General features: G+C 35.0%; 1 protein-coding gene across 4 annotated transcripts in view; it reads left to right on the plus strand.

The window, feature by feature from the left end:
• Positions 1 to 26,710, plus strand: part of VTI1A (vesicle transport through interaction with t-SNAREs 1A) — a 227,356-nt gene that overhangs the window by 67,485 nt on the left and 133,161 nt on the right. For 2 of the 4 annotated variants that reach the window (XM_034440119.3, XM_034440117.3), the window contains exons 5-6: positions 4,008 to 4,028; positions 8,739 to 8,823. In XM_034440119.3, the coding sequence (XP_034296010.1) occupies positions 4,008 to 4,028; positions 8,739 to 8,823 (106 nt within the window). The remainder of the gene's footprint in view (positions 1 to 4,007; positions 4,029 to 8,738; positions 8,824 to 26,710) is intronic. The other 2 variants (XM_034440120.3, XM_034440118.3) reach the window with 1 other exon arrangement.

The raw sequence follows: 26,710 nt of genomic DNA on the forward strand, positions 1-26,710 counted from the left end.
ATGAACTTTGAAAGGAAAGAAATACCAGTATTTATAAAATTTAAGCCATTGTTTGAAAGAATACATGCTTTGTTTTATTGTCACTTTTAAGAAGAATCAGTCTATCCTGTGGTAAAAACTATGTTTTTTATGTTTTTAATATCAACAATAAATTTAGATATATGTGGAAAAACAAAAGAAATATTGGTAGATAATGCCATGAAATTAACATAGAAAGAAAGTTTACTCTATAGCAAAAAATATAGTGATTTCATTGTCCAAAGTCAGTTAATATTCTATTTAACTATATCAACCTTTTGATTGATATAAAGTATACCATCCATCCATCCATCCATCCATCCATCCTTCCATCCAATCATCGCTAAATTTGTGAAATTTATAATTATAATTTGAACAAAGGTAAACAGATTTAATATACTTTGGCAATAGTGAGAAAAGTTTTCAGTAACTTTCTATAAATTGGTCAGCTCCTTTGGGGTTGGATCTAGAAACTTTAGGAAATTATCTTTCGATATACAGAATTTCCTATTTAATGTTTCTGATTGATGAATGGGACATCAATATAATTTATGCTGGATATTATAAAATTTTTCTGTTCTTGGTATAATCATTTAAGTTTAAAAGTAAAGAATGAAACTCATACTCAGTTTATCAGGAATAACATAAATCAGTGCATAAATAATGGAAAAGCAAGTGTTCTATAAACGTAAGCATAAACATTGGGTTCTGACTGACTAGCAGTATTAAAATCTACATCCTACCTGTTACATAGTTAAGTAGAGAGCAAAGAAAGTGAGAACGCTAGAACAAATCTAGATTAGGCATTTCCAGAAATAGACAAAACTATCTGTAATGTATTATTCTGTTCTTTATATAAACACTCTGTAATATATGCAAGCCTATATATTTGATGGCATTGTTTTTCTGTCCATGAAAAAAATGTTAAATTTAATAAATACATAAAATATATCTTCAAATAATTTGTAATAAATTATATGATTGGGAAAATATGGTTGGTAAAATATTAGACATTCTATATTACAGCATTTTGATCCTTGAGAAAAAAAATAAGAATCTTGTTTTTCCTAATAGCTTCGTTAGAGATAATTATTGTGTTAATTATTTTTTTACTTAACACTTTTATGTTCTGCCTATCTTCTATGGTACTATAGATACCAGTAGTAAAGATTAACTTGACTTACTACTTTATGTAAAAGCTGTTATTTTCTACATTGCATGTTAGTATTTAAAATAGAAATTTGGATAAATTATACTGAGTTCAGTGGACTGTATATTTTTTGTTCTGAGTGTATCTTGCCTTCTGTTACACTATAATCCAATGAAACACATTTTAAAATATGGAAACAGAATATTTCAGTATTTTTGTTATTTCCCCCCATAATAATATTAGTTATTTATTCAAAAATTATATATAAAAATTATATATATCTTCTTTCTCAGTGGGTTATTTATCTTTGTGTAACTAGACCTCTTGGGATGAGAGACATTTTTTAATAATTAGTTTACTAATTGCAGTGTAAGTGTGTAAGTTGATAAATACAGTACAACAAAGTAGTTCTTACCTAGAGGAAATATTTTGTGATTATATGCTGCCTAATTTTTGATATCCTAATTCTGATAAAGACTTGGATTGCCTATGCATATAGTGTATCAAAACTCTAAAACTCTTCAGATGGGGAAAGAGAAATGGGTCAGCTTAATTCCCCAAGATCTAAAGAAGGTCGGTATCACTTCATATAGCCTGGCAGAGCAGATCATTACCAGTCACAAATCTGTTACATACCGAGAGTATATAGCAAAATAAATAGACTGTCTCATAAATTCAGAAAATTGTGTGTTCGACCCATGATAATGTGTAAAGGGCGTTTAATAGAGTTCAGCATTTATTCGTTATCTGTATGTGGGCAGAGACAGCACTGCCGTTATCAGCTTCTTGGGAGGGAAATTCCGTGGTTCTCCATGTCACGTGATCTGCCTCATAGACCCATGCACTCTCCATGATGCAGTTTTGATTCTACTCAGAGGAGAAGGCTTAGTCACAAGAGATTCCACTGGTTCAAACCAGCGTAAACCAGATTTTTTTTGTCTACAAAGGAACAGATTACCGCTTGTATCAAGTGGAAGAGGGGAAGTAAAAGAGAAGAATCTTTGTTTCAAAAATATGTTGATTATTATAACCTGAAATTGTGTCTGCCCACATATTTATGCTTTCTGATTGAGTTTGGCAGGGTTAGGATACTGCTTTTAAAAACAGAAGTAGTAGCATGTCATCAAGTGTCATAACTGTTAAATGAGGGAAAAATCTTTTGTTAATTTGAATGAATATCTTTCAGACATCATTTAAAAAAATAAAACCACCCATTATTTAGCTTAGCTGTAAATCCTACTCAGAGCTTAAATTCAGCCATGCAGCACAAACAAGATAGAACTCTCTTTCGCTCTTTCTCTCTCTTTTTGACACCTATTGAAAAAACAAATGTGGAGCACTTTAAAACTTTCATTCACTATGGCACAGTGTCATGCCCCAAAAGGTTTCTATTGCAGAATAGTAGTTTTAAACTTTGCCCCTTAAACTATCATAGCCATTACATGAATGGTGACCTGCAAAAGGAGATGGGGACGAGCATAGTGATGCAGTAAACTTGCAAACCATCTTTTTTGGAAACCAAATGTTTATCTTTTGGGAGAAGCAAAGTGAGGAGAAGCAAGAGAGCGAACCAAAGAGTGATTGCAGAGTGCTTTTAATTTAAGAACAGGTGGGGTTAGATTAGAAAACATGCTTTTTCCATTTTTTTTCTCTTTAGAAAACTAGAGCTATTGAATGCAGCACTCTTCTTAAAAATTAAAATAATGTCTTCGTTTTCATTTGCTTGGCATTATAAATGTTTACATTCTAGATCAACAATGTGAGCAGGAATCATTTAAGTTAGTTTTGTATATCTCTCTGTCTCTCTGTGTGTTTGTGTGTGTGCATGTAGGAAAATGTCCTTCCTAAATTTACACCCTAATTCAAAATTATTTTCCATGTGTATGAATACATTGATAATGGCCAGTTGAAGAAGAAACCTTCTCAGTTATAAAATAACATATTATCAATAAAGAAGCTCTTTCCCTTCCATCATAATTAAAACTTTATGTGTGTGTTGCAAATAGACTGAGTGTATTTATACCTCAGGACAATTACAATAGTATTTAAAATACTATTTTAAACGAAGGTTATTATGCAGTATAGTTGACAAAAACAATTGAAGGGATTCTTCTTTTCCTTAGTTAATTAGAATACACCATTTGAAAGAGCAGAATAGTGAAATGTAATAACTTTTTGAAGTAAATTCTCTTCAAAAGCATAAAGAAGGGTATAGTCAAAATGTCTAATAAAACAGTGTTCCTCAGTTATTTATATTATTTGAATACGTAATAATAATCTACAATATTAAATAGTGTAGACTAAATTTAGGTTAAAATAGTACAGTTTAAAATGGCACATAAGCTGCTGTTTTTATAGCCATCAGTTATAGTTATTCTAGCTGATTTAGTAAGATAGATGTATAGGGAGACATAAAAAGGCAGATGTCAGTACTAACAAAATAAAAAAAATGTAGAAATCTTGTATATACAAAATCACTTCAGCTGTACTACCTTAGAAGAGAGGAATAGTAAACTTGTTTTCTCCTTTTTGTATTATAGACTTCTATGAAGTCATTCCCCTTTATTTCATGATAGTGTCTTAGATGTGGTTTAAAAGAGAATTTCACACTATTCTCTTTGTTTAATGTGACAGTGTGCGAAAGTGATCTTTATTCGTTCAAAAAACTCTGCATGTAGTCTATGTTTAGGGTCTTTTAATGTGTTTGTCTGTGATTTTTAAATGCTAAACATGTAAACAGATAAATTGTCAATGTTAATTCTGTATCCTGTCACACAACTGATCTTTCTTTCCTGCCATTTCTTTCCTTTTTATCTTTTTCTGTGCATTCATGTTGCAGTTGATAAAATTACGTGAAGAGGTGAGTATTTTGTTGCCTCGCTTTTTCTTTAAAGCTAGCTTTTCATATCTGAATAAATCTTTTTGGTCACTTGCAGAGAAATCTGCAGAACGCATGCATTATATATCTATATATCTATATTTATCTATATCTATATCTCCTTAAAAATGTTCTAGCACTATGTGACTCTTTTCTTTAATAATCATACATTTCATCAGAATCCCTAGGTCATACTTTTAAAATTACAATTCTTTAATAGCACTAAGAAAAAAGATAATTTAAAGGATCTGTAAAAAAAAACAAAAACGCTAGTATTTGATATGTGTTTGAACACTATGTTGAAATCAGATCCTGTAATGATATCTGCACAACAGAAGATACTGTAACAGTAGGGGGAAAAAACCTCTGCTTGAAAGGTACAAGCAATACCTCATTGTGTAGATCTACCGGCATACAAAACAATATGAAAATATTGCATGCACGTATACTGAACTGTAGATGTATGCTCAGTTGTGCCTCCTATATTTATTATTTATTTGTGCATATGCTGTAGTGAATGCAAATTAGGGTCCTTTTTCATTCCAGGAAATGACCAGAAGAGATAACAGTACTTCAAAAGTAATATCAAATCATCAAATGATTATTTCTTGACATTTTCTAGAGTACTTTTTCTTTTTTTAGATTTGTCCTTGGTTTTATTTTTTGCTTTCACAATTCTCTCCCCCCCCCTCTCTGTCTCTCTCTGTGTGTTTGTGTGTGTGAAGAGAGAGTTTAAATAAAATTTTTACTCCTAGAATTTGGTATAGTAGAAGTTGCTAGGGAACCAGTTTTTTGAGATAGTGGCATAATAACACCTTTCAGTTCTTGGCAAAGAGAGACAGAACAACAAACTGTGCTTGTTTATTCTTGTGGTATTTGGTGGATGACCTCTGTTATAAACTGCATGTATTTCAAAAAGGTGAGACAAAGAGGGGATGATGCTTGTTCATTGAGAAAAACTGGAGAATAACCAAATGAAGTACAGTACAGAAAAATTATTACTATATAGATTTCCTTAATAAATCAAGATTTTTTCATCAATAGTTTGAATTTCCTGCATCCATGTGAATTATAGATAGTATTTTTCATTATATCTATCATATTCTACCCTTATTAATTAGCATCATCATCATATATGCTTATTTATACAGAATAATGTAATGAAAGTTCAGACTTGTACTAAAAAAACATAGAATTCAGTTTTAATGGTAATAACAAGCACAAAGGAGTCAAATATAAAATAGAAAGAAAGGGAGGTGATGCTAATAGGAAAGCAAATAGTTCCTCAACATACATTTAAGGTTTATTTTAAATTAGAAAGGTCTGAGTGAGTAATATAGTTTTCCAACCAATATAATGTAGTAAGCCAAAGAGTTATTTCCTTTAAAACCATAATAAACAAGACTGGGAACTTTATGTTTTATTCAGTCATTTTATAAATTCTATATCAATATAATTCACTGAGTTCTCAAATTGTATACTAAATACATTCTTAACTCTTGAGATAAATAAATTTAATATTGGATGTTTGTAAAGAAAAAAGTACAGTTGAAGCATTTGAGGACACTAATATATTTAACTTGGTAAACTTTAATTGCTGACTTGTTTCCAGAATATATTGGAATAAATAATTGGAGATTATTCATAATGTAGTTAATTAAATATTAATGATAATACTCATAGAGTATTCCTAATTAGACATATATTAAGAGACTTATCAAAACAGACTAATTTTTCAGGAATTCCAGTAAAATGCAACCTTAATTATTTATTTTTTTTGAGGGTCTACCAAGTATGTTGCATGGATTAAATTTTATTCCTGTTTGCTTAATATGCATATATAATCATTTACATTTTTAATAGAGAAACATTTTAGGAATCATAAGAAGTCTATGGCTGAAAAAGGGATTTCAAGTCAAAATTAAAGAGCAGAAGTTTCACTGCTGCAATTTAATTATGTTTTTGGCTCAAGGATAAGCTGTAAAGATTTTTTTTTTTTACACAGAGTAAAATGTACATTGAAGTCCAAATGATGGCTAGTGCAGTGATGTTTTAAATTAATCAAATAATTAGACATATAGGCATTCTAAATTACAGCTCTCCCAAGGAAGTATTATCTTAAAAGCAATTGTGTACTTTTTCATATTGCTATTAATCAAATGTTCCATTTTCCTTTTATTATAAGGCTTCCTTCAAACACATGCCATACTGTATACAGAATTTTGTAGAGGCTACATTGCTTGATTTTTTTCAACCCTCTGAAATTACGGTTTGAATACAGTCCATGTGGAGTTTCTAAATCTCTAGATGTAGCCCTGTCGCTTTGCAAAACTTCTTCATCTAGCTCGATAGTGAAGCTCTTTAGAAGCTAAAAAGCAGCCGGAACAACCTCACACTATTTCTTATACAAAAGATTAAGAATAATGTGGGAGAATAGATTTGGTGCCGTTAGAAAAGGAATGGAAAATACCCACTGCTGATGAAGTCCATAGCTTTATGACCGTACATAACATCATTTCTGTAATAAACATACAGTAGTTTAATGCAATAATGGTATTAGTAGTAATAATTCAGTTATAAAGTGGAATTAAATGAAAAAGCAATACCGAATAACAAAATATGAGATTCTTCTGTGCTCTTGTTTAGAAAAACAGCGTAGATGACTGCTAACAGGAAAGCTAAGATTCCTTTTGAACATTTTATAAATTTGCTTTTGTCAGTTTTCACTACATCTATTATCCTTGTAATGATATTTATCATTTAATGTTTATATAGTGCATATTAAAATATTTTAGAAATAATTTTCAGTTTCAAACACTTTAGCGATATTCATATAGTTGAACTGACAGTGTTTAATCATTGCAAGCATTTTGCACTGAGCATAGGTGTATTATCTGCAATTCACTTACATTTCATTTTTAAGAGTAGTGATGTTTTTCAAATTTCTCGTCTTCTTGAAAAAAGCATTTATGCAGCTTCGATTTTTCACTTTTGCATAGATTGAGGATCATTTTACAGTAGATATTATTTAAAGAAAATTTGCATTAAAATATTAAAAATGTAAACTCTTCCCACAAATGAATAAAATATTTGATATATTTATAACATATAATATTATGATACATAGAATCAATTATTATGAGGTGCTGTTTTTGTTTGAAGTTATTTAATGATTTGTTAAATTATTTCTTTGTTTTAAAATTCCCCAGGGTACACTGCCTTAATTTCTTCTATTGTGATTAAATTATATTATAAAATATTATAAAATGTGTATTTCTTTCTTCTCTTCCTTCGTCCCGTCTCTGCTTGGATTGCTCATCCCAATATTTTAATTTTTGCCATTTCTCTTAACCTATACACTATGAATTAGACAACTCTATTAATTATTATAGACTGTTATTTTAGCTTTCCTGACCTTCACATTGGACTCTCTCTCTGCTGATCTAAATGCATTGTTTTAATGATTTCTTTAAAAAAAATCAAGGAAAGCTTTGATGTGGCTTTAGCTGCCTCCATCGTCTGGCCACATCTCAGAGATGTGTCACCTGTGCCAGGAGGGAATAGGGAAATCACGTTTTGAATGGTAATGATAACATACTAATCACTTCCTTTCTTTGAAGATAGAAGCGAGATATTCTGTCAGCATCCCTGGCTGCTGGAGCTTGGAGGCACTGGTCTAGGTGTATTAGCTTAAGTGTGCATGTCAATACAGCTTGCATCTCCCAAGATCCATAGGGGCTCATTAGAGCAAGGTAGATCATTTCGGCAGACAGCCACTCAGCTAATATGGATAGCACCTACTTTTTAATATTATTATTAGAAAGCATTTCTTCAATTTTTAAATGACATCTGTCAACAAGGCAAAGTTCCAGGAGTTGAGAGGTTGTGGGTGGGTTTTTGGTTTTTTTTTTTTGGCCCATGTAGCTAATTCTTTTTTTTTTTTCAGAGTAAAAAAGAGTGACTTAGAAATGTATGCCTGAACTTAGTGGGTAAATGTTGATAAATTGATTAGAAGCACTTCAGAAGCAATATATATTTAAATAAAGTAATATTTTAAAGAAAAATCGGTAGCAATAGTCTTTTTATCTAGGGCTCATCCCAGATCATAAAGTTAAAATTAACCGAATTCTGCAGAGTAATTTAATCTTTTAGACTTAGTAAAAATTGTTCTACATATATTAATATGTAATACTCAATTTATTATATTGCGTCAGTCATTTATTCTTGGCCTTTTACTGCACAGCATAGTCCTGTAAAATATATACACAAAAGAATTCTACCTTTCCATGTGCATGCCATAGATTGCTCAAATAAAAGCTTGTCATCCAAAAGCAGGATTTGCTTCAATAAATTATTCTAGTGAAACAAAGATATGCACTTACAGTAAAACTACAGGGATTCATTAAAATATTATTTTAGCTTTGGTCATATAATGTCTTGTTTTTATTCAGTAGCTTGTACAAATAAGCAAATATTCCCTTTGTATTATGCAAGTATAATATTATAAAAGCATAATTATAAATGATTACATTTCTAATTCTTTCCAACCAGTGCTGTTCTTAAGCTCATACTTTCCTCTTAAAACTTAAAATAAAAACCAGTAACGTATGCAGGGGCAAAGAGGTTTTGGGTGGTGGGGGGGGAGAGAATTAGAGCTGGATTCTTGAATTTTCTTTCCTGTTTTCCTTTTAGAGGGCACATCTGCTCGATAACACAGAGAGGCTGGAAAGGTCATCTCGGAGACTAGAGGCTGGATACCAAATAGCAGTGGAAACTGGTAAGAATTCTGAGAGTGAGCAAATTGTCTTGCTTATGCACAGCAGTCTTCACAACACATGACATTTCAGGGAAACTTCAAAGGCAAAGCAGAGACAGCAGCCCGAGATGTGGTTTACATATTGGGGAGACAATTGGGAGCTTATTTGCGCTTATCTTTTTTCAAGTTAAAAGGCATGACATCTACTGAAAACAGTTCCTGAGGTTTAAAAGTCTACATCTGAAAAGAGATGGAATACTTTGTCTAAATTCTACATTTGTCTTAATATACAGTAACATTTTGTCAGTTTACCCACCTGCAATGATTGTTAATATATACCATGGACTACAGTTGTTTTGCTCCTATACTTTCAGTTATTATATGAAATTAATATTTTTAGGAATGTATAATTTGTAATGAAAGCTACATAATGAATTTTAAAAATTTACTGTTTTAACATTTATAGTATAGGGTATTTTGCTGCTTTTATATAGCAATGAACAAGAGTTATGAAAGGATTACTATTGCTATTACTATTGCTATGTCTTTAGTCAGTAACTTTAAAACATTTTCTGTTTTATGAGCAGTTTTTAAATTGATATACAAAACTTCAACATACGAATCGTTTTTATTCATCTTGGACAGTTCTACATAGTATGTGTATTATGATTTTAAAAGTTAATCCAATTATAGGCATCTAAATTTTCTCCAAATTTCTGAGGTATAACCCATCAAGCAAACTCCATTCTGATTTCATTCTAAAGAGGCCCAAATGAAATTCTGCTTATGGTTGCTTTTTCAATACATAACTTGTGTTGGATTTTGATGTACCATAACATTCATCTTGTTTTCTGTAGGTTTATCATAGTAAGTCATCAAATGTGTTTGATAACCAACATATTTTTCTTATACTTTCCCCCAATGCAGGCTATTAGAACAGAACATTGCTTCCTTATCTATATATAAATTGTTTTTGTGTTATTTTGTATTATGGTAAGAGCCTTTTCTGCATCAATTTTAATAACCAATGGTAATTTATTTTGGTGAGGATATGCTTTCGGTGGGTTTTGGGTTTTGGGTTTTTGCTAATAAAAATGAAATAAGAACATTACTGAATGATTTTTAAATTTTATCCAATGAGATGGGAGTTATTTTGAAGCACTATAATAGTTTCAATAAGCAAATATGCAGTTAAGTTTAAACACTGCTATCTGTCCCATGCAAGTACTGAGTTTTTATTTTAATGGACATTTTGGAATTTCTTTACATGTCTGTTTAATTACTCCCCTAAATGTAAGTTTGGTCTTTGAGCCGATCAGGATTCAGAAGATGGTTTTATAAGTATACATTTGCAAATTCAGTATTACCAAAAAAAAAAAGTACCACCTATATGCCACCTATATGCCAGTTCATAATAAAACACTTAGAAATAAATTACTACCCACTGTCTAAAATTTATTTAGTGCAAGGCATACAGTGTCAGAGAAATCTAGAAATCTAGAAATGCTAGACACAATGCAGTCCTGATAGCCTAGATTGCTAGTTAATTCAGCGCTTGCGCACCTATCTTTGCTGTACCACAAGGGGCAGACTAGTTTTACACCATCTGACTAGTGGCTGGTTGCTTCTGGGCTCCTCTACCAGTCTCACCTTGCCTCGTGTCATGTTGCCTGGTCCAGCCAGGTCCAGCGCTGACTTCTGTTCTCCCACACACACAAACTACGTTTTTCCCGCTGGTGGTACCCATTTATCTATTTGCAATATTGCATACTTTCAAACTGCTGGGTGGGTAAGAGCCAGGGAATGAGCAATGGGAGCTCACTTCATCTTGCAGAGCCAGGCTTGAACCATCGGAGTGCAGATCATTTCTGGCCAGCAGTTCCAGCATTATTAAGCCACTGCACCATCACATCCCCTTCATAAGAGATAAATTACTTTTAGTAGAAAGCAAGCCTTATCCTAAAGCTTTCTTTGGAATCTGACATCTTCTGCCTACTGTTATTAAAAAGGAAATTTGTCAGTAGTGTAACAGAACTGAGTGATTAACTGAGTTAACACAAGACTGTAGTTCATATTTACTAAGATCTTGCCTAACAAGAAGTTCATCTCCTGAATGAATATCAAGGTACAATTTTTTAAAAATGTACCTTGATATTCATAGAGGACAAACTCTAGTCTAGACAAATAAAATGTGCATTTCTAACATGATTTTCTGTTCTCTAGAAAAATAAAAACCATAGTATTTTATAAACACCCATAGCCCTTCAACTGGCCTTCAGAAATAAGTAAAATAAAGGTATGCATAAAATGAAAGGAAAATATCATGATATAATTTATGGCCATATTTTTTTAATTAAGTACTTTAAACAAATATAAAGATGCCAACCCAAATAAGCAGCCAACAATCTTGACCTTACATACATAATTCCTGCACAATTCTCAATTTTATATATAACCCTCAGGAGTTATTAAAAAAACCTGAATCTGGTTTTGTAAACCATTACCATGGAACTGGTATAGGATGAAGGTGTCTTTTTGTATAATTGATTAACATGTATTAGCAATAGCAATAGCACTTAGACTATAATGATTATAGTGGCTTTTCTAAAACAAAATTATATAACAATAGGGAAAAAGATTTCCAAATCACTACTTACACCATAGTTGTCCAAACTTTTGGCTCGCCTGGACCTCATTGAGTGAAAATAAATTGTCTTAGGCCACATATAAAATATATAATATAGTTCATGTATATAAATAAAAAACTAATTATTTTTTAATATTTTTATTATCTTGTGAGGCTATCCAGGGGCACACACAACCTGTGGGTGATGGGTTGTATGAGCCTGGTTTACACAATGGAATTACCTTATCGTTTATTTTGTTGAACTCTCCAGCAAATGTTGTGTCAAGCTCTTGGACAGTGGACCCTTAACAAAAAATAATTCCAGGCAGGAATCTTACAAAGCCTTCTTAACAAGATTTATTAAAGTAAACCAAAGCTCAGCAAGTAAACTATTCTCTATCCTGAATAACTGAGGTTTAATTCATTTTTGCTATCAAGGCAATAACTATTTGACAGTAACATATGGTTGGATTTTATTTTCATATTTTTGTGGGTGGGAGTGACTCTTGTGTCTTTTCTACTGAGAAGTAACAACCTAGATGTACATATAAAAGAGTATGCTATATATCTTCTCTGTAGACATATTTGAGTTACTGTTTCAGATGTTCTTCAGTGACTAGTTCTTTTAAGTCAAGATTTTGAAGAAAGTGGCTTGTTTTAATAATGTTTTATTCTTGCTTAGAGGTGAAGCTCACAGAGCCCCAGCCTAAGGGCAGACTTGTATATTCTTTCTTACTTGTGTCTTTGCATCCAGGTTAGTCAAGATCATTCAGATATTTCATCTCTTTAATCAATATTGGAATGCTGAAATGTTATAACCATTCATTAAATTTGCATAATGCATACATTCAACTCTTTATTGGATATAACATCAAATGTGAAATATAGTTATTGTAAATCTTCTTAGATTATGCTTTTCAGAATTTAGTGGAATGTATTTTATTAACTTTGCAAGAGCACTAAAAGTCCTTTAATTCTACTGAATGTAATTAAAAGGGAAAACTCAAACTAACATAAATATGATTATTAATAAACATTCTTATTTCTTACATTGTATGTTTTAATGTATATTTTATGTGTTCACTCTTATCACTTGTGTATTGGATAAACAACACAAAAAATCGAAGGAAGGAAAGAAGGAAGGAAGGAAGGAAGGAAGGAAGGAAGGAAGGAAGGAAGGGAGGGAGGGTGGGTGGGTAATAGTTGACTGCATGATTGATGTCAGCCCTTTGGGTAGTCTGTATCAGAAGCACCGACTATGGATTCTAACACTATCTTTATTGTAAGGTCTCGCAAATCTGAATGTAAATCTCTCCCCTCTCACCTTACTGTTCAAGAAATTAGGGAGGGTCCCTTCCGAGATGTTTGCCATGCGCCATTTCTTCTGTGAATTAAGTTGCCTCTTATCTAACTTTTGCTTAATCTGCAATTCTTCCTCCTTCTGCCTCTCAAGAATATTACCATAGACCATTATAGGAAAGAAGGAAATGAGATAAACAAATAAATAAAAATATTTGCAAAAATCATTTGCTACATCTGACCTGTTTTACCTAGCCATGCTTTACCTTTCTAGCCACCTGCACATTGATACATTATCTTCTACTGTTATACTCTCACTTTCTGAGAATTTAGAAAGAAGAATATATACCAACTTATACAGCAATTGCATGCTGTAAATATAAATAATCATGCACCATTATAAAAGCAGCAAAGTACAATGTGCTTTTCTAATTCAGTAGTTTCCTCTGTACAAATACAGTATCACTCTGCATAGGGGAAGTTATTAAATGTTCCCTGCATCAGCATCAAGGGTAGGGCTTTCTACTGAATACTCTTTTGTATGTGATGAAGTAATACTATAAAGGTACTGAGGAATTTCAAAAGGACTCTGAAAGAGGTTCTTGAAATAGTAGGAGGGAATTTTAGCTCTCTTGTACTGTATATCCAGACCAAGTTCTATGTTTAACATTTGGCATAGCTCTGTCAAGGCAAGCAATATTAAAAATGGGGCAGAGGAGTCATGAAAAGGTCTTCCACAATGGTTTTTTTCCAAGATGAAATAAACTTACCAGTGAAAGTGAGCTGAGCCAGTAATTCACCAAGAAGCTATCTCAACAAAAAATTCATGATGAGCAGCTATGAGGGGAACTGTAGTTCCAGCTCAAGGAGGACATTTGGGATAGAGTAAGTAAAATTCTAATGATTTCTGACTGAATGGCTTCCAGTGCAATGAATCAATAATGTTCTATAGAAAATACCAAAATGAAAAAAAATCAGCACATAAAAAACCTTAGTGGCAGAGAATGATATTCAAGAATATAACAAGGAAAATATGTTAATATAATATAATAAAACATGATTTCATCTACCCAGAGTTTGATTTCAGTTTATTGGCCTTTATCCATTCCATTGTTGAGTAATTGCTCATATAGATAAATATAGATTAAAATCAGTATGTTGTTGACATTTATTTACAAAGCAAGGTGGCCATTAACACAATAAGTATAATGAATTTGCTTTGTTTGGAACTAATAAAGATTGGAATAATAGAATTAGATCTCCTGCTTCCATACATAATGACATCCAGCCAAACATCACAATCATTTTGTCTTTTTTTTTTTTTTTTTAATTTGATTTATATGCCGCCCTTCTCCGGAGACTCAGGGCGGCTTACAGTGCGTTAAGCAATAGCCTTCATACTTTTGTATATTTATACAAAGTCAGCTTATTGCCCCCACAAACTGGGTCCTCATTTAACCTACCTTAGAAAGGATGGAAGGCTGAGTCAACCTTGAGCCTTGGAGAGATTCGAACCAGCAGTAAATTGCAGGCAGCTGTGTTAATAACAGGGTGCTTTAAACCACTGTAGTACCAAGGCTCTTCATCTTTCTCCTAAAATAATTAATCTATTTGGATGACCAAAATGTTTTCATTGAAATAAAATCAGTTCATTTTATCTAAAATTCCCAGCAACTTATGTACTACTACCTACTACCTTTGGAACAATATGACATTTTACAAAATAATTGTTTTATCCTTTTGGTAAGAAGAGCAGACAAGTTTTTGTTTTAAGACATTTAGCACTAATCTTCATCCCTGCACATCTATCCAGCTAGTTTCATTCAACTTGTTATTACAAGTTAACATGAACATGGATCATGAATACACATGGTTTATTAAGTTCATATTCTCAAGCACACCAACTAAATTCATTCCATATAACCATATTAGTTGGTTGCTATGGATATATCTACAGGAGCATTATCAAAAATTGTGTCAAGTTCGAGTATTCATATGAGTGATTTTAACCTTGAAGTGCCTTGTAAAATTGTCACAAGTTTCCATTCTGCAGATTCCCACTAGGATCTGATTTCATAAACTTTGTGAGCTGTAAAAAAACCTGCAGTATTATTATTTAAGAATAACAAAAATAGTGTTTTCTCATTTTCTCTGCCACAAAATAAACTCAGGAATGTAGTACCATCATAAGAATGCGGTCAGTGTTTCGGCTATTGTCTTACTTGGTTTATAGCCTTCAGTTTCTCATAGAAGATAAAGCTAATTTGTCTCTATAGTGCCAGATAAGTTGCTTTGGGATGGTGGTGGTTCAGTTTTCATACATTTACAAATTAACAGAGTTGGAAGGGACCATGTAGGTCATCTAGTCCATCCCCCCCCCAAGCAGGAGACCCTACACCATTTCTGACAAATGGCAGTCCAATCTCTTCTTGAAGTGATGAAGCTCCCACAACTTCTGAAGGCAAGCTGTTCCATTGGTTGATTGTTTTCACTGTCAGAAGATTAATCCTTATTTCCAGGTTAAATCTTTCCTTGCTCAGTTTCCATTGATTATTCCCTGTCTGGCCTTCAGGTACTTTGGAAAATAGCTTGACCCCTTCCTCTCTGTTGCATCCCCTCAAATATTGGAAGACTGCTATCATGTTTTCCTTGGTCCTTCTCTTCACTAGATTAGCCATGCCCAGTTCCTATAACTGTTCTTCATATGTTTTAGTCCCCTAATCATCCTGGTTGCTCTTCTCTGCCCTTTTTCTAGAGTCTCAACATCTTTTTTATAGTGTGGTGACCAAAACTGGATGCAGTACTCTAGGTGTGGTCTTACTAGGACTTTATAGAGTGGTATTAGTACCTCACTTGATCTTGATTGTATCCCTCTGTTAATGCAATTTAGGATTGCGTTGGCTGTTTTGGCTGCCACTGCACACTGCTGGCTCATATTTAGCTGGTTGTCCGGTAAGACTCCAAGATCCCTCTCAGTCACTGCTATTAAGCTTGGTTTCACCCAGTCTATATGTGTACTTTTGGTTTTTTTTGCCTAAGTGTAAGACTTTACATTTCTCTACATTGAATTTCATTTTGTTAGATAGGGCTCAGTGTTCAAGTCTGTCAATATCTTGAGCCTATCTTTTAGGGTGTTAGCTATTCCTTCCAGCTTAGTATCATCTGCAAATTTAGTAAGATCCCTTTCTATTCCCTCATCTAAGTCGTTTATGAAGATATTGAAAAGTACTGGCCCTAAGACAGAACCTTGTGGTACCCCACTGCTTACTTCCCTCCATGTAGGCTTAGACCCATTAAGGACTACTCGTTGAGTACGGTTTGTCAGCCAGTTGCGAATCCATCTGGTGGTGATGCTATCTATCCCACTTTTTTCTAGCTTACTAAGAAGTAGGTTGTGGTCTACTTTGTACATTTCTAGAGACAGATCCTATTAATTGTCTTATATCCAAAATAACTATCTAAATTTCATTGGTAAATGAAATTACTATGTTAATTGTTGCTAACAGAGTAGTCCTTGGTTTGACATAACTCATATTTTATTGAATATAAAATAATAAAGTCCAAATAGAGATCTGCAGAAATTTCACACAAATAATGTTTTGATATCCATTCATTCATTCATTCAATTTGTAGGGTTGTGATTCTGAGTAGTGAATGGTATTAAAAAAAAATTAAAATAATTCCAATCACATTTTTTTTAAAAAAAAAGCAGCCAAGGAAACTATCACAATTAACCATACCAGTTGAAAATATCCAGAGCCAATAATATTTTTTGTACTGAAGATAAGACATGGAAGGATGGGGAGGGGTAGAATCCCTATTTTTTCTAATACAACAGTGAAGATTTTCAATGTAATGTTTGTGTAAAATATATTTATTTTGCGGTTTCAACTGTTATTATTGATAAAACATCATAACCAATTAAGAAATAAATTAGTCACAAAGTACTGAAACTGTACAATGTATATCTGTGCCCTAAGATAACAGGTGAAAGTTTGGCCTCCAAAATGGACCTTAACGGCCATTGAAAATTATTAACAAAAAGCCAATTCCAAGTTCCTGCTAGCTGAATTGCTTTATGTAATATGGTCCAAAGCAAAGATATTCAGATCATTACCATCATGTTACATTTGGTCTAAATATAAATCAGTAAAGTAAAATTTTTCAGTAAGTGATATAAGTGGTTGAATGGAACCTGAAGCTCTATTTGCTACTATTTGATGTCAGCAAGACAGGTATAGAAGCAGTCTTGTTCTTTTTCTTCTCAAAAGACATATAATTATATCAATTTCGTTCAGTAATTTTTGCAGGCTCAAGCTATTCTTAAGCTAATATAATTTGAAAGCCTGTGAAATACACTGACAACATTAGTTCTATGCTCAGGAATATGCAACAAATCTAATCCAGGTATATATCTGTGGTAAATAAAGCCCCCCTCATTTGCGATCTTATTCAGGAGGGGGGAGCGGACCTGGCAGGTATTACGGAGACCTGGTTGGGCCAGGAGGGGGGAATTCCCCTCGTAGATATGTGCCCACCAGACTTCCGGGCATTCCACCAGCCGAGAGCTCAGTGCAGGGGTGGGGGGTGGCAGTTATTATAAAGGGAGGTCTTGAGCCAAGGGAGACCACTGTTTCACAGATAGCTGGATGTGAGTCCCTTCTTGTGAAGTGGGGCCGTGGAGTGCAGATGGGTCTGTTGATCACGTACCTGGCTCCCTGCCACATGGCAACGACCCTGCCTGAGCTGCTTAACGTCATAGCCGAGGTGGCGGTTGATACCCCCAGACTTTTGGTCATGGGGGATTTCAACCTGCCATCCATCGGTGAAACATCTGAGGTGGTCGGGAGTTCATGGCTTCCATGACGGCCATGGACCTGACTCAGTTAATTCAGGGCCCTACTCACACGGGCGGGCACACTCTGGACTTAGTTTTTATCTCTGGTCAGTGGTTGAGTGGCCTTGATATAGGGGATATAGTCATCGAACCCTTGTCATGGTCTGACCACTCGCTCCTTCGACTTGACTTTCTAACCACTACACCCCGCTGCAGGGAGGCGGGACCGACTAGGTGGTTCCGCCCCAGGCGCCTGATGGATCCTGATAGGTTCCAGATGGAGCTTGGGCCATTTCCTGAGACTCTGGCTCATGACTCGGCTGAAGACCTGGTGGCCGCCTGGGACAGTGCGGCCGCTGGGGCTTTGGACCACGTCGTGCCTTTGCGGCCTCTGACCCGGCACCGAACTCACCTGGCTCCTTGGTTCTCCAAGGAGCTGAGGGAGATGAAGCGCTGGAAAAGATGCCTGGAGAGCGGATGGAGGACCAGCCGTTCCGAATCCGACCGAACACTGGTGAGGTCTCATATTAAGACCTACCTAGTGGCGATAAAAGCGGAAAAATCTAGCTATTTTGCCACTCTTATTGAGTCATCAGATAATTGCCCAGCCGCCCTGTTTAGGGTGACCCGCTCCCTCCTCCATCTGGGAGCGCAGGATGATCCCTTATAGGGTCGAGCTGAGGATTTTGTGCAGTATCTGCATGACAGGATCGCTCAGATTCATGAAGGCCTGGCGTCTGACTGGGTAAGTCCAGACGAGATGACTGAGGCAGGTCTTGAGAGTGTTATCTGGGAGGAGTTCGATCCTGTGGCTCCTGAGGACGTGGACAGGATTCTGCGATGGCTAAACGCAACCACATGTTTATTGGACCCGTGTCCCTCCTGGTTGGTGCTGGCCTCCCGGGAGGTTACACGAGGCTGGCTCCAGAGGATTATTAACGCTTCCTTGAGGGAGGGTGTCCTACCGGCCGCCTTGAAAGAAGCGGTGGTGAGGCCCCTCCTCAAGAAGCCCTCTCTGGATCCGGCTGTTTTGGTTAACTATCATCCAGTCTCCAACCTTCGTTTTATTGTGAAGGTTGTTGAGAGTGTGGTGGCGCGGCAGCTTCCACAGTACCTGGATAAAGCTGTCTATCTAGATCCGCTCCAGTCCGGTTTCAGGCCTGGGTACAGCATGGAAACGGCATTGGTCGCATTGGTGGATGATCTCTGGAGGGCTCGGGATAGGGGATGCTCCTCTATCCTGGTCCTGTTAGATCTCTCAGCTGCTTTTGATACCATTGACCATGGTATCATGTTGCACCGGTTGGAGGGGTTGGGGGCACCGTTTTGCGGTGGTTCTCCTACCTCTCTGACCGGTCGCAATCTGTGTTGTCAGGGGGGCAGCGGTCGACCCCGAGGCTCCTTGTTTGTGGGGTGCCGCAAGGGTCGGTCCTCTCGCCCCTTCTGTTCAACATTTATGTAAAGCCGCTGGGTGAGATCATCCGTGGCTTTGGGGTGGAGTTCCATCAGTATGCTGATGACACTCAGCTGTACATCTCCACCCCAAGCCACCCCAATGATGGCCTTGAAGTGATGTCCCGGTGCCTGGAGGCCGTGCGGGCCTGGATGGGGAGAAACAGGCTCCGACTCAACCCTTCCAAGACCGAGTGGCTGTGGCTTCCGGCGTCCCGATATAACCAGCTGGTGCCATCGCTGGTTATTGGGGGCGAATCATTGGCCCCCACGGAAAGGGCTCGCAACTTGGGCGTCCTCCTGGATACACGGCTGTCTTTAGAAGAGCATATGATGGCCGTGGCCAGGAGGGCTTTTTATCAGGTCCGCCTGATACGCCAGTTGCATCCCTTTCTAGATCGGGACTCCCTACGCACGGTCACTCAGCACTCGTCACTTCCCGCCTGGACTACTGCAATGCTGTCTACATGGGGCTCCCCTTGGGGTGCACCCGGAGGCTCCAGTTGGTCCAGAATGCGGCCGCACGGGGGATTATGGGAGCGATGGGGCGCTCCCATGTGACACCTCTCCTGCGCGAGCTGCACTGGCTTCCTGTGGTCTTCCGGATGTGCTTCAAGGTTTTGGTGACCACCTTTAAAGCGCTCCATGGCTTAGGACCGGGTATTTACGAGACCGCCTTCTGCCGCCAATAGCCTCCCACCGGCCAGTTCGCTCACACAGAGAGGGCCTCCTCAAGGTGCCGTCGGCCATACAATGTCAGCTGGCGACCCCCTTCTCTGTGGCAGCACCTGCCCTCTGGAACAACCTACCCCCAGAGATACGCATGATACCAGACTTCTGGACTTTTCATCGGGCCCTGAAAACACATCTATTCCATCTAGCCGGGCTGGCTTGACCCCATCCTTACGGTTTTAAATTTATAATTGGTTTTAATTGGGTTATTTTAAATTAATGGCCAAAATTATTTAATGTTTTTTAAATTGTTTTTAAATTTTATATGTTGTGTTTTTACCGTGGCTGTTCACCGCCCTGAGTACTGTTGGAGAAGGGCGGTACACAAATTAATTAAATAAATAATTAATTAATTAATTAATTAATTAATTAATTAATATCATTGTCTTTTCAGAATATAATGTAAACCACTAATCATGCTGTAACAAAATTTGGGTTCTTATCTGTTGGTTAATTTTTAATGAATTTCATGTGTATATATGTAAATATAGGCCTTTTGAGATTAGGTTAGTTCTGGTATTTATTTAAATGCTAAAAGAATATTTTTCTACTCATTCCCTTTAGATTCATAGACGCATAATTTCACATTTTACATTCCATTTCTCAGATTTCTTTCAAAAGAAATCAGGCTCAACCCATCCAAGATCGAGTGGCTGTGGTTTCCGACATCCCGATATAGTCAGTTGATGCCATCACTGACTATTGGAGGCGAGTCATTGGCCCCCACGGAGAGGGCTCGCAACTTGGGGGCCCTCCTGGACTCACAGCTATCTTTGGAAGACACTTGATGGCTGTGGCCGGGAGGGCGTTTTATCAGGTTCGCCTGATAAACGTAAAGATATATGCCCATATATGACTGCTTCAAGTCTTTCACTTTAATTCATTCACTTATGCATTTATTTAGATAATGCCAGAAATCATGTTAGGTAAGGACATTATCTTCAAAATATATTGTCAATCTGGATCCTCATTAGGGCTTTATTTTAAAACTGAAAGTATGCAATGTTTATTTGAGTATACACATGGACACGTATGCCCGCACAAATACACACATGTGGCTCATCTCACTGCATTATTTATTTATTTATGCAACTGACACCAATCGACTATGTGAGTAAACAGTGATATACCAAATCCTGAACTAATATTTGGGATCACATTTTAACAGATTTGTTTTACCACGCTGAAAGAAAAGCATTGACCAAACTGATCACTTTAAATACTGATCTGTGTTTTAATGGGATTCCTTCCATGTATATTCCTCTTCTAAAAAGGGTTTCAATTCATATGATGTTTATGTTTTTGGAAATTTAGCTGTAAGAATATTCAGGATGCTGTAATCCAGTGACATGATATATGCAGGATGTTGTTAATACTTTTAACATTCTGACATGTTAAAAGTATTAACAACATCAACATAACCCAAATTATATTGGTCATATTGCTTTGCTACATTTATTAAACTTTTAAAACTATATAGAGTAAGAAACTACTTTTAATGCTAAGATAAGAAGTAGGCATAGCATACATTGAAAGAATCAAATGACTGGTAACCATATCTTGTTTTTGGATATGCTCTTGTACATTTAACAGGTATTTTCTACAGTTTCTCAATGGTTAGCCATGTTATCAAATATTAAAATCTAACTGGAACAGAAATGTTTCTCCCCTTGTCACTTTTGACATCAGATTTGTACATATTATTTTTCCTTAAAACTAGTAAGGCCAAAGTGTAATTGACTATTGTGTACTGATGATAGTAGGTGTATTTTATGGTAATAGTTTCACCATTTCCAGATATCTGTATTCACATGGGAATCAAATCTTTAAGTGATACATATTGATTTGACACACAAGCTTATTAAAGAACAACATTGCTTACATGTTGTGTTGTACTTTCTAACTTTCTTTTATAGAAAATCTGTCAAATTGAATTCTCAACCATTTTAGGCTTTAAAAACTAACTATTAAGAAATAAATCTAATCTATTATTTTGACTCTAGTGATTTTTTTCTATAATATGAGCCTTCAATATTTTTATATATTTAAGGTGCTTTTTAAAAACTTCTTTATATATGGGTAAGAAATATAACCCATTAGACAGAATTGTTGAACCTTGAGATCTAATATTGACCTCAGTCAGTATTAACTTTTCAGATCAATAAATAATGATATTGACCTCAAAGAAAAGTCAATGTGTATGTATTAGTTTGTAAAGTATAACTGCAAATAAATGTTACACATTTTGTTCTTCATTATCTTCCTTTTAAAACTCCTACATTACCACCTAGATGATAGAACATCAGAACATTTGCATCCAATTTAAGAAAAGTTAAAGAAGGATTATTATGGAATAATAGATGAAAAATGTTTTCCATATTCTGAAAATAATATTAAACATAATATGAAATGGGGCTTTTCTAATAATAAATCTTAAGTTTAATTAAATATTTTTTTTTAAAAAAAGAACAACACAAAGATTTAAAGGAGATGAAGGGAGATTTGTATTTTCAGATTTATAAGATTCTGTTAAAGTAACCTTACAATAAAGTAGAATTGGCTCATCTGGTCATGTTTCCTGTCTGGTCTACCTGGGAAGGCTGAAAGTAATTTTCCATCCTCTCCTTTATAGCCTGAGAACTTTGGGAGAAGGGGGGAATACCTTTCTGATCCTCTTTCTCCAGTCATTAGGCCACTGGAGGCTATGGCCTTTCTTACCAGACCATTCCCTAGGCAGCATTTCTTTCCTCACCTCCAAGGTTATTCCCACATATCGTTAAAGAAACAAAAATTAAAACCAACCAAGCAATCAATAAAAAAATGTAATAATTATTGTAAAATAAAGAAGTAAGGATCCCTTTAAATCAAGCTGAAATCTTGGTGATTCAATCAATGTAGTTTCTCGATAGCAATATAATGTTTAGAAATGCTTGCCACTGGTTTCTTCAATAGTACCTTTTCAACTTTCCAATATAACCTAGTAAGGAATTCCCCTTAAAAATAATCAGAAATCTATCTGCCATACTCTGTATACAAGTCAATATTATTCAAGGCAGCCCTGCATAAAAAGTTTTCCTATAATTCAGCCTAAATTAAGAGACAAAAGGGCACCAGATAGCTCTTTTCTGTTGCATTTTTGTTGTTTAGCACTAAAAGCTGTTTATCTGAGAGTTTCAGCATTTCTGAAATTTTTAAGGATAATGCAAAAACTCTGGGAGAAGTTTCTATTACTTCCTACAAATGCTTGAATTGTAGTTTGAGACCACCTTACAGTCTTCCATGGAATTAGATTGATGGTGAGCCCCTTTCAAAGTGATGACAGGTTATCCAGGGATTGATACACTCAAGAGACAAAAAATTGTATCGGCAGATGAAGCAGGAAGAAACAAATCAAGACTTAATGGTTAGTGCACAAAACAGAAAATTGACTAGAATAAGCCCTGAACTTACTGTTATTTTATTTATTTATTTATTTATTATTTATTTATTATTTAAATTTGTATACCGCCCTTCTCCCGAAGGACTCAGGGCGGTGAACAGCCAGAATTAAAAACAATGGAACAGATATTTAACTTATTATATGAAGTCTTTTTCTAAATTCTAATTAGGTAGCTAGTCAGCTAATAAAGGAAATCCTTGACTTACAGCCATTTGTTTGGCAACTGTTCAAAGTTATAACAGCATTAGAAAAAGTGATTTACAACCAGTATTCAAACTTACAGAAGTTATAGCATTCCAACAGTTACATGATCAAAATTTGATCAAAAACCAGCATGTATTTATGATGTTTGAAACATCCCAGGGTCATGTGATCACCATTGCAATCTTCCCAACTGGCTTCTGACAATTAAAGTCAGTGGAGGAAGCCAGTTTCACTTAACATTCATGTGATTCACTTAAGAACTGTGGTGATTCACTTTAGAACCATGGCAAAAATCATCACAAAATCAGGCATGATTCACTTAACATCCATTTTGCTTAACAATGGAAATTCTGGTCTCAATCATGGTCATAGGTATAGTATAAGATGATACTACCTAATTATTCTTTACTATAAATTAACCACTGAATGGATATTATGTTTCAAAGATTTGAAGTTGCAGTACAATTTAATTAGTAGTGGATTTTTGTTAGGCTCTCTTTTTTTTTTGAAATGAAAAATACCTAGTGAATTAATTTTATCACAAGTGTGGATAATAAAAATCTCTATGCAAAGTTTACTTAGCTAAATGGGTAGAGCCTTTTAGGTCATAGTTTATAAAGTGCAATTTATACTGTCTTTCTTTTTCTGTATTAGGAGATTAGTGAAAACTAAACTGTGTAAATTAAGTTTATTGCAACATTATCTTCAGATGTACAGCTGAGCAGTTAAGATTATACTGAGTGATAGCAGTTGACTGAATTTTGTATTAAAATTATCACGTGAAGCCACCTTCTAACTGAAAAAAATATGTCGTTAAAATAGTTTTGCTTTTATTTTATTCTAGTAACCAACTCAAGAGTTCGAAAGAGAGAATCAAGATAAATAGAATTTGTTTTCCGGAAGAAATCCTTATCATAATCTGGGCAACTCTGTTATCTTTTAGAAAGAATTGGAATTTAGCTAAATATAGAATTCACATATGAATTCTGGAGAAAGGACTATTTAAGGATCAAAATTGGCACCTACTTTCAATAACTTCAGAGATGTTTCCTAGTTAGAGGGAATTGTTGGAATCACCTTTTTCATTTTATCTGTTTCCAATTCTCAATCTTTGCTAACCTTGGTCCCAAAGTAAATTCTTAAGAGAAGGAAGCCATCTAGTTGGAACATTGGAAGCTATCTGTTGAGAGAAAACACTAGTCTGTTTTGATCACTTCATTTTAATTGTTGCAAAGTAATGGTTTGTAACCTTTCATGATTTTTCTTAGTTCTATCTAGGAAATCTGAATCTGTGGCTTTAAGATGGTGAGCAATTTTATGGGATGAAAGAAAATCAGAAAAATAGTTGAATACTAATTAAAAGATCTTATGAGAAATGGAAAGAGAGATGTGCTAATCAACAGTTATTTCTTTTCTATTTTTTATACTAGAAGTGATCCTGTTGCAAAGAAAGGGTCAGAAACTATTAATACTTGGGAAAAAGAGGAGCCAAAAATTCCAAAAATGAATTTGCCCATAAAAAGAATACAATTCTGCACCATTCAGTGAGAACATCACTGCATAATTTTATTTAAAGAATGATACAAATTCTTTTACCATCACAGGTGATGTGATGTTTGTTGACTCTGAATATGACCCAGTTTATAAGTAACACTATTTACTAGCTTGCTTATTATCAGCTCATATCAATCCCACTGTGTTAATAGATGGACTTTTCTGACTTCCCAGTCAAGGGCTAGGAGAGACTGATTGGTCCAAGTCACCCAATTGGCTTTCATGCCTAAAGAAAGACTACAACCTGTCCAGCAACCTAATTACTACATCACATTTGCTGTCATAATTTAATTTACATTATTTATTAACAATTAAAGTATATAACTATGCAACTTTTCATAAAATATACGAAAAGCTGTATATTTAAAAATTGTTGCAAGCTCATGTCATGCTCCAGTTAAAAATATAATATTCTGCAGATTACAATTCGTACAGCAGCTCTGTACTAAATTACTGCCAAAATCAACAAAAGCATTTGCTAGTAAAATTCATTTGTCTTGTGCTTTTTATTTGCTATAAAAATAATTGTTATGCTTTATGTGCAGAAGAATGGAATAGTCAATCTGTTTAATCAAATTTGCCTAAAATTTAGACATTTTCTCTTATTCATATATACATATATATAAAACATTTCTCCCATTTTTTGATTTTCTGAAATTTCTATCATACTTTTACTAAAAAGACAACTATGTCTCTTTTTTTTTACAGAAAAGCAACATTATTAAAATATCTATATATCTAGAAACAATGGTTTAGAAAAAATAAAATGTATATTGTATAGAATGTATAGAAGTTTTTTTTTGATGGAGATTATAAAAACTAATTCATAGGGAAACAGAGTAGAGTGGAACAAGCTTATACAAGCACAAATATACAAAATTGTCCTTTATATAAACATGTACTATCTACTATGTAAAGTTTATTAAGGGTACATTGTTTCGTTCTTTGAAGCTGTGTCACTAAATGGCATGACTTGTGACTTCTACAGACTGAAGTTGCTGCATTACTGATTATTTCACCACTATATCTAATATTTAGAAATGGCTCCTGTGATTGCAGTCAGCATATATAGAACCCTTTTCTAGTATTTCTATAAGTCATTGGAGGTCTCTCCAATATCTACGAGACCATCTTCTGCCACCGATAACCTCCCACTGGCCAATACGCTTCCACAGAGAGGGTCTCCTCAGGGTGCCGTTGGTCAAGCAATGTCGACTGGCGACCCCCAGGGGGAGAGCCTTCTCTGTGGGGGCACCCGCCCTCTGGAACGAGCTACCCCCAGGGATACGACTGATCCCAGACCTCCGTACTTTCCGCTGGGCTCTGAAGACTTTCTTGTTTCAGCAAGCCGGGCTGGCTTAAATTTTAATTGATTAATTTTATGGGTAAGGGGTTTTAAAATTGGGAAGCCAAAGTGATTTAATTATTTTTTAAATGATTTTAATTTTCATATTGTATGTATTTTAATCCTGGCTGTTCACCGCCCTGAGTCCTTCGGGAGAAGGGCGGTATAAAAATTTAATAAATACTAAATACTAATACTATGTACTGAATGTTCTAGAGGAGCTGTTAAAGCAGTTGGACATGCTTTAAATAAGTGTCACCTAAGGGCAAGTTATCTATCAACATCAAATGATGGCCAGTTGAAATGAAATCTGGACAAGACAAATCATTCCCAGCCAACATTTGCAATAAATTAAATCTATATTTTGTCAATAGTATACCTGAAAGTGAATCCTATTGAGCCTCATGAAGTGGAGATGCT

This window comes from Pantherophis guttatus, chromosome 6 (genome assembly GCF_059756535.1).
Source record: "Pantherophis guttatus breed Tessera chromosome 6, ASM5975653v1, whole genome shotgun sequence".
Classification (NCBI taxonomy): Eukaryota; Metazoa; Chordata; class Lepidosauria; order Squamata; family Colubridae; genus Pantherophis; species Pantherophis guttatus.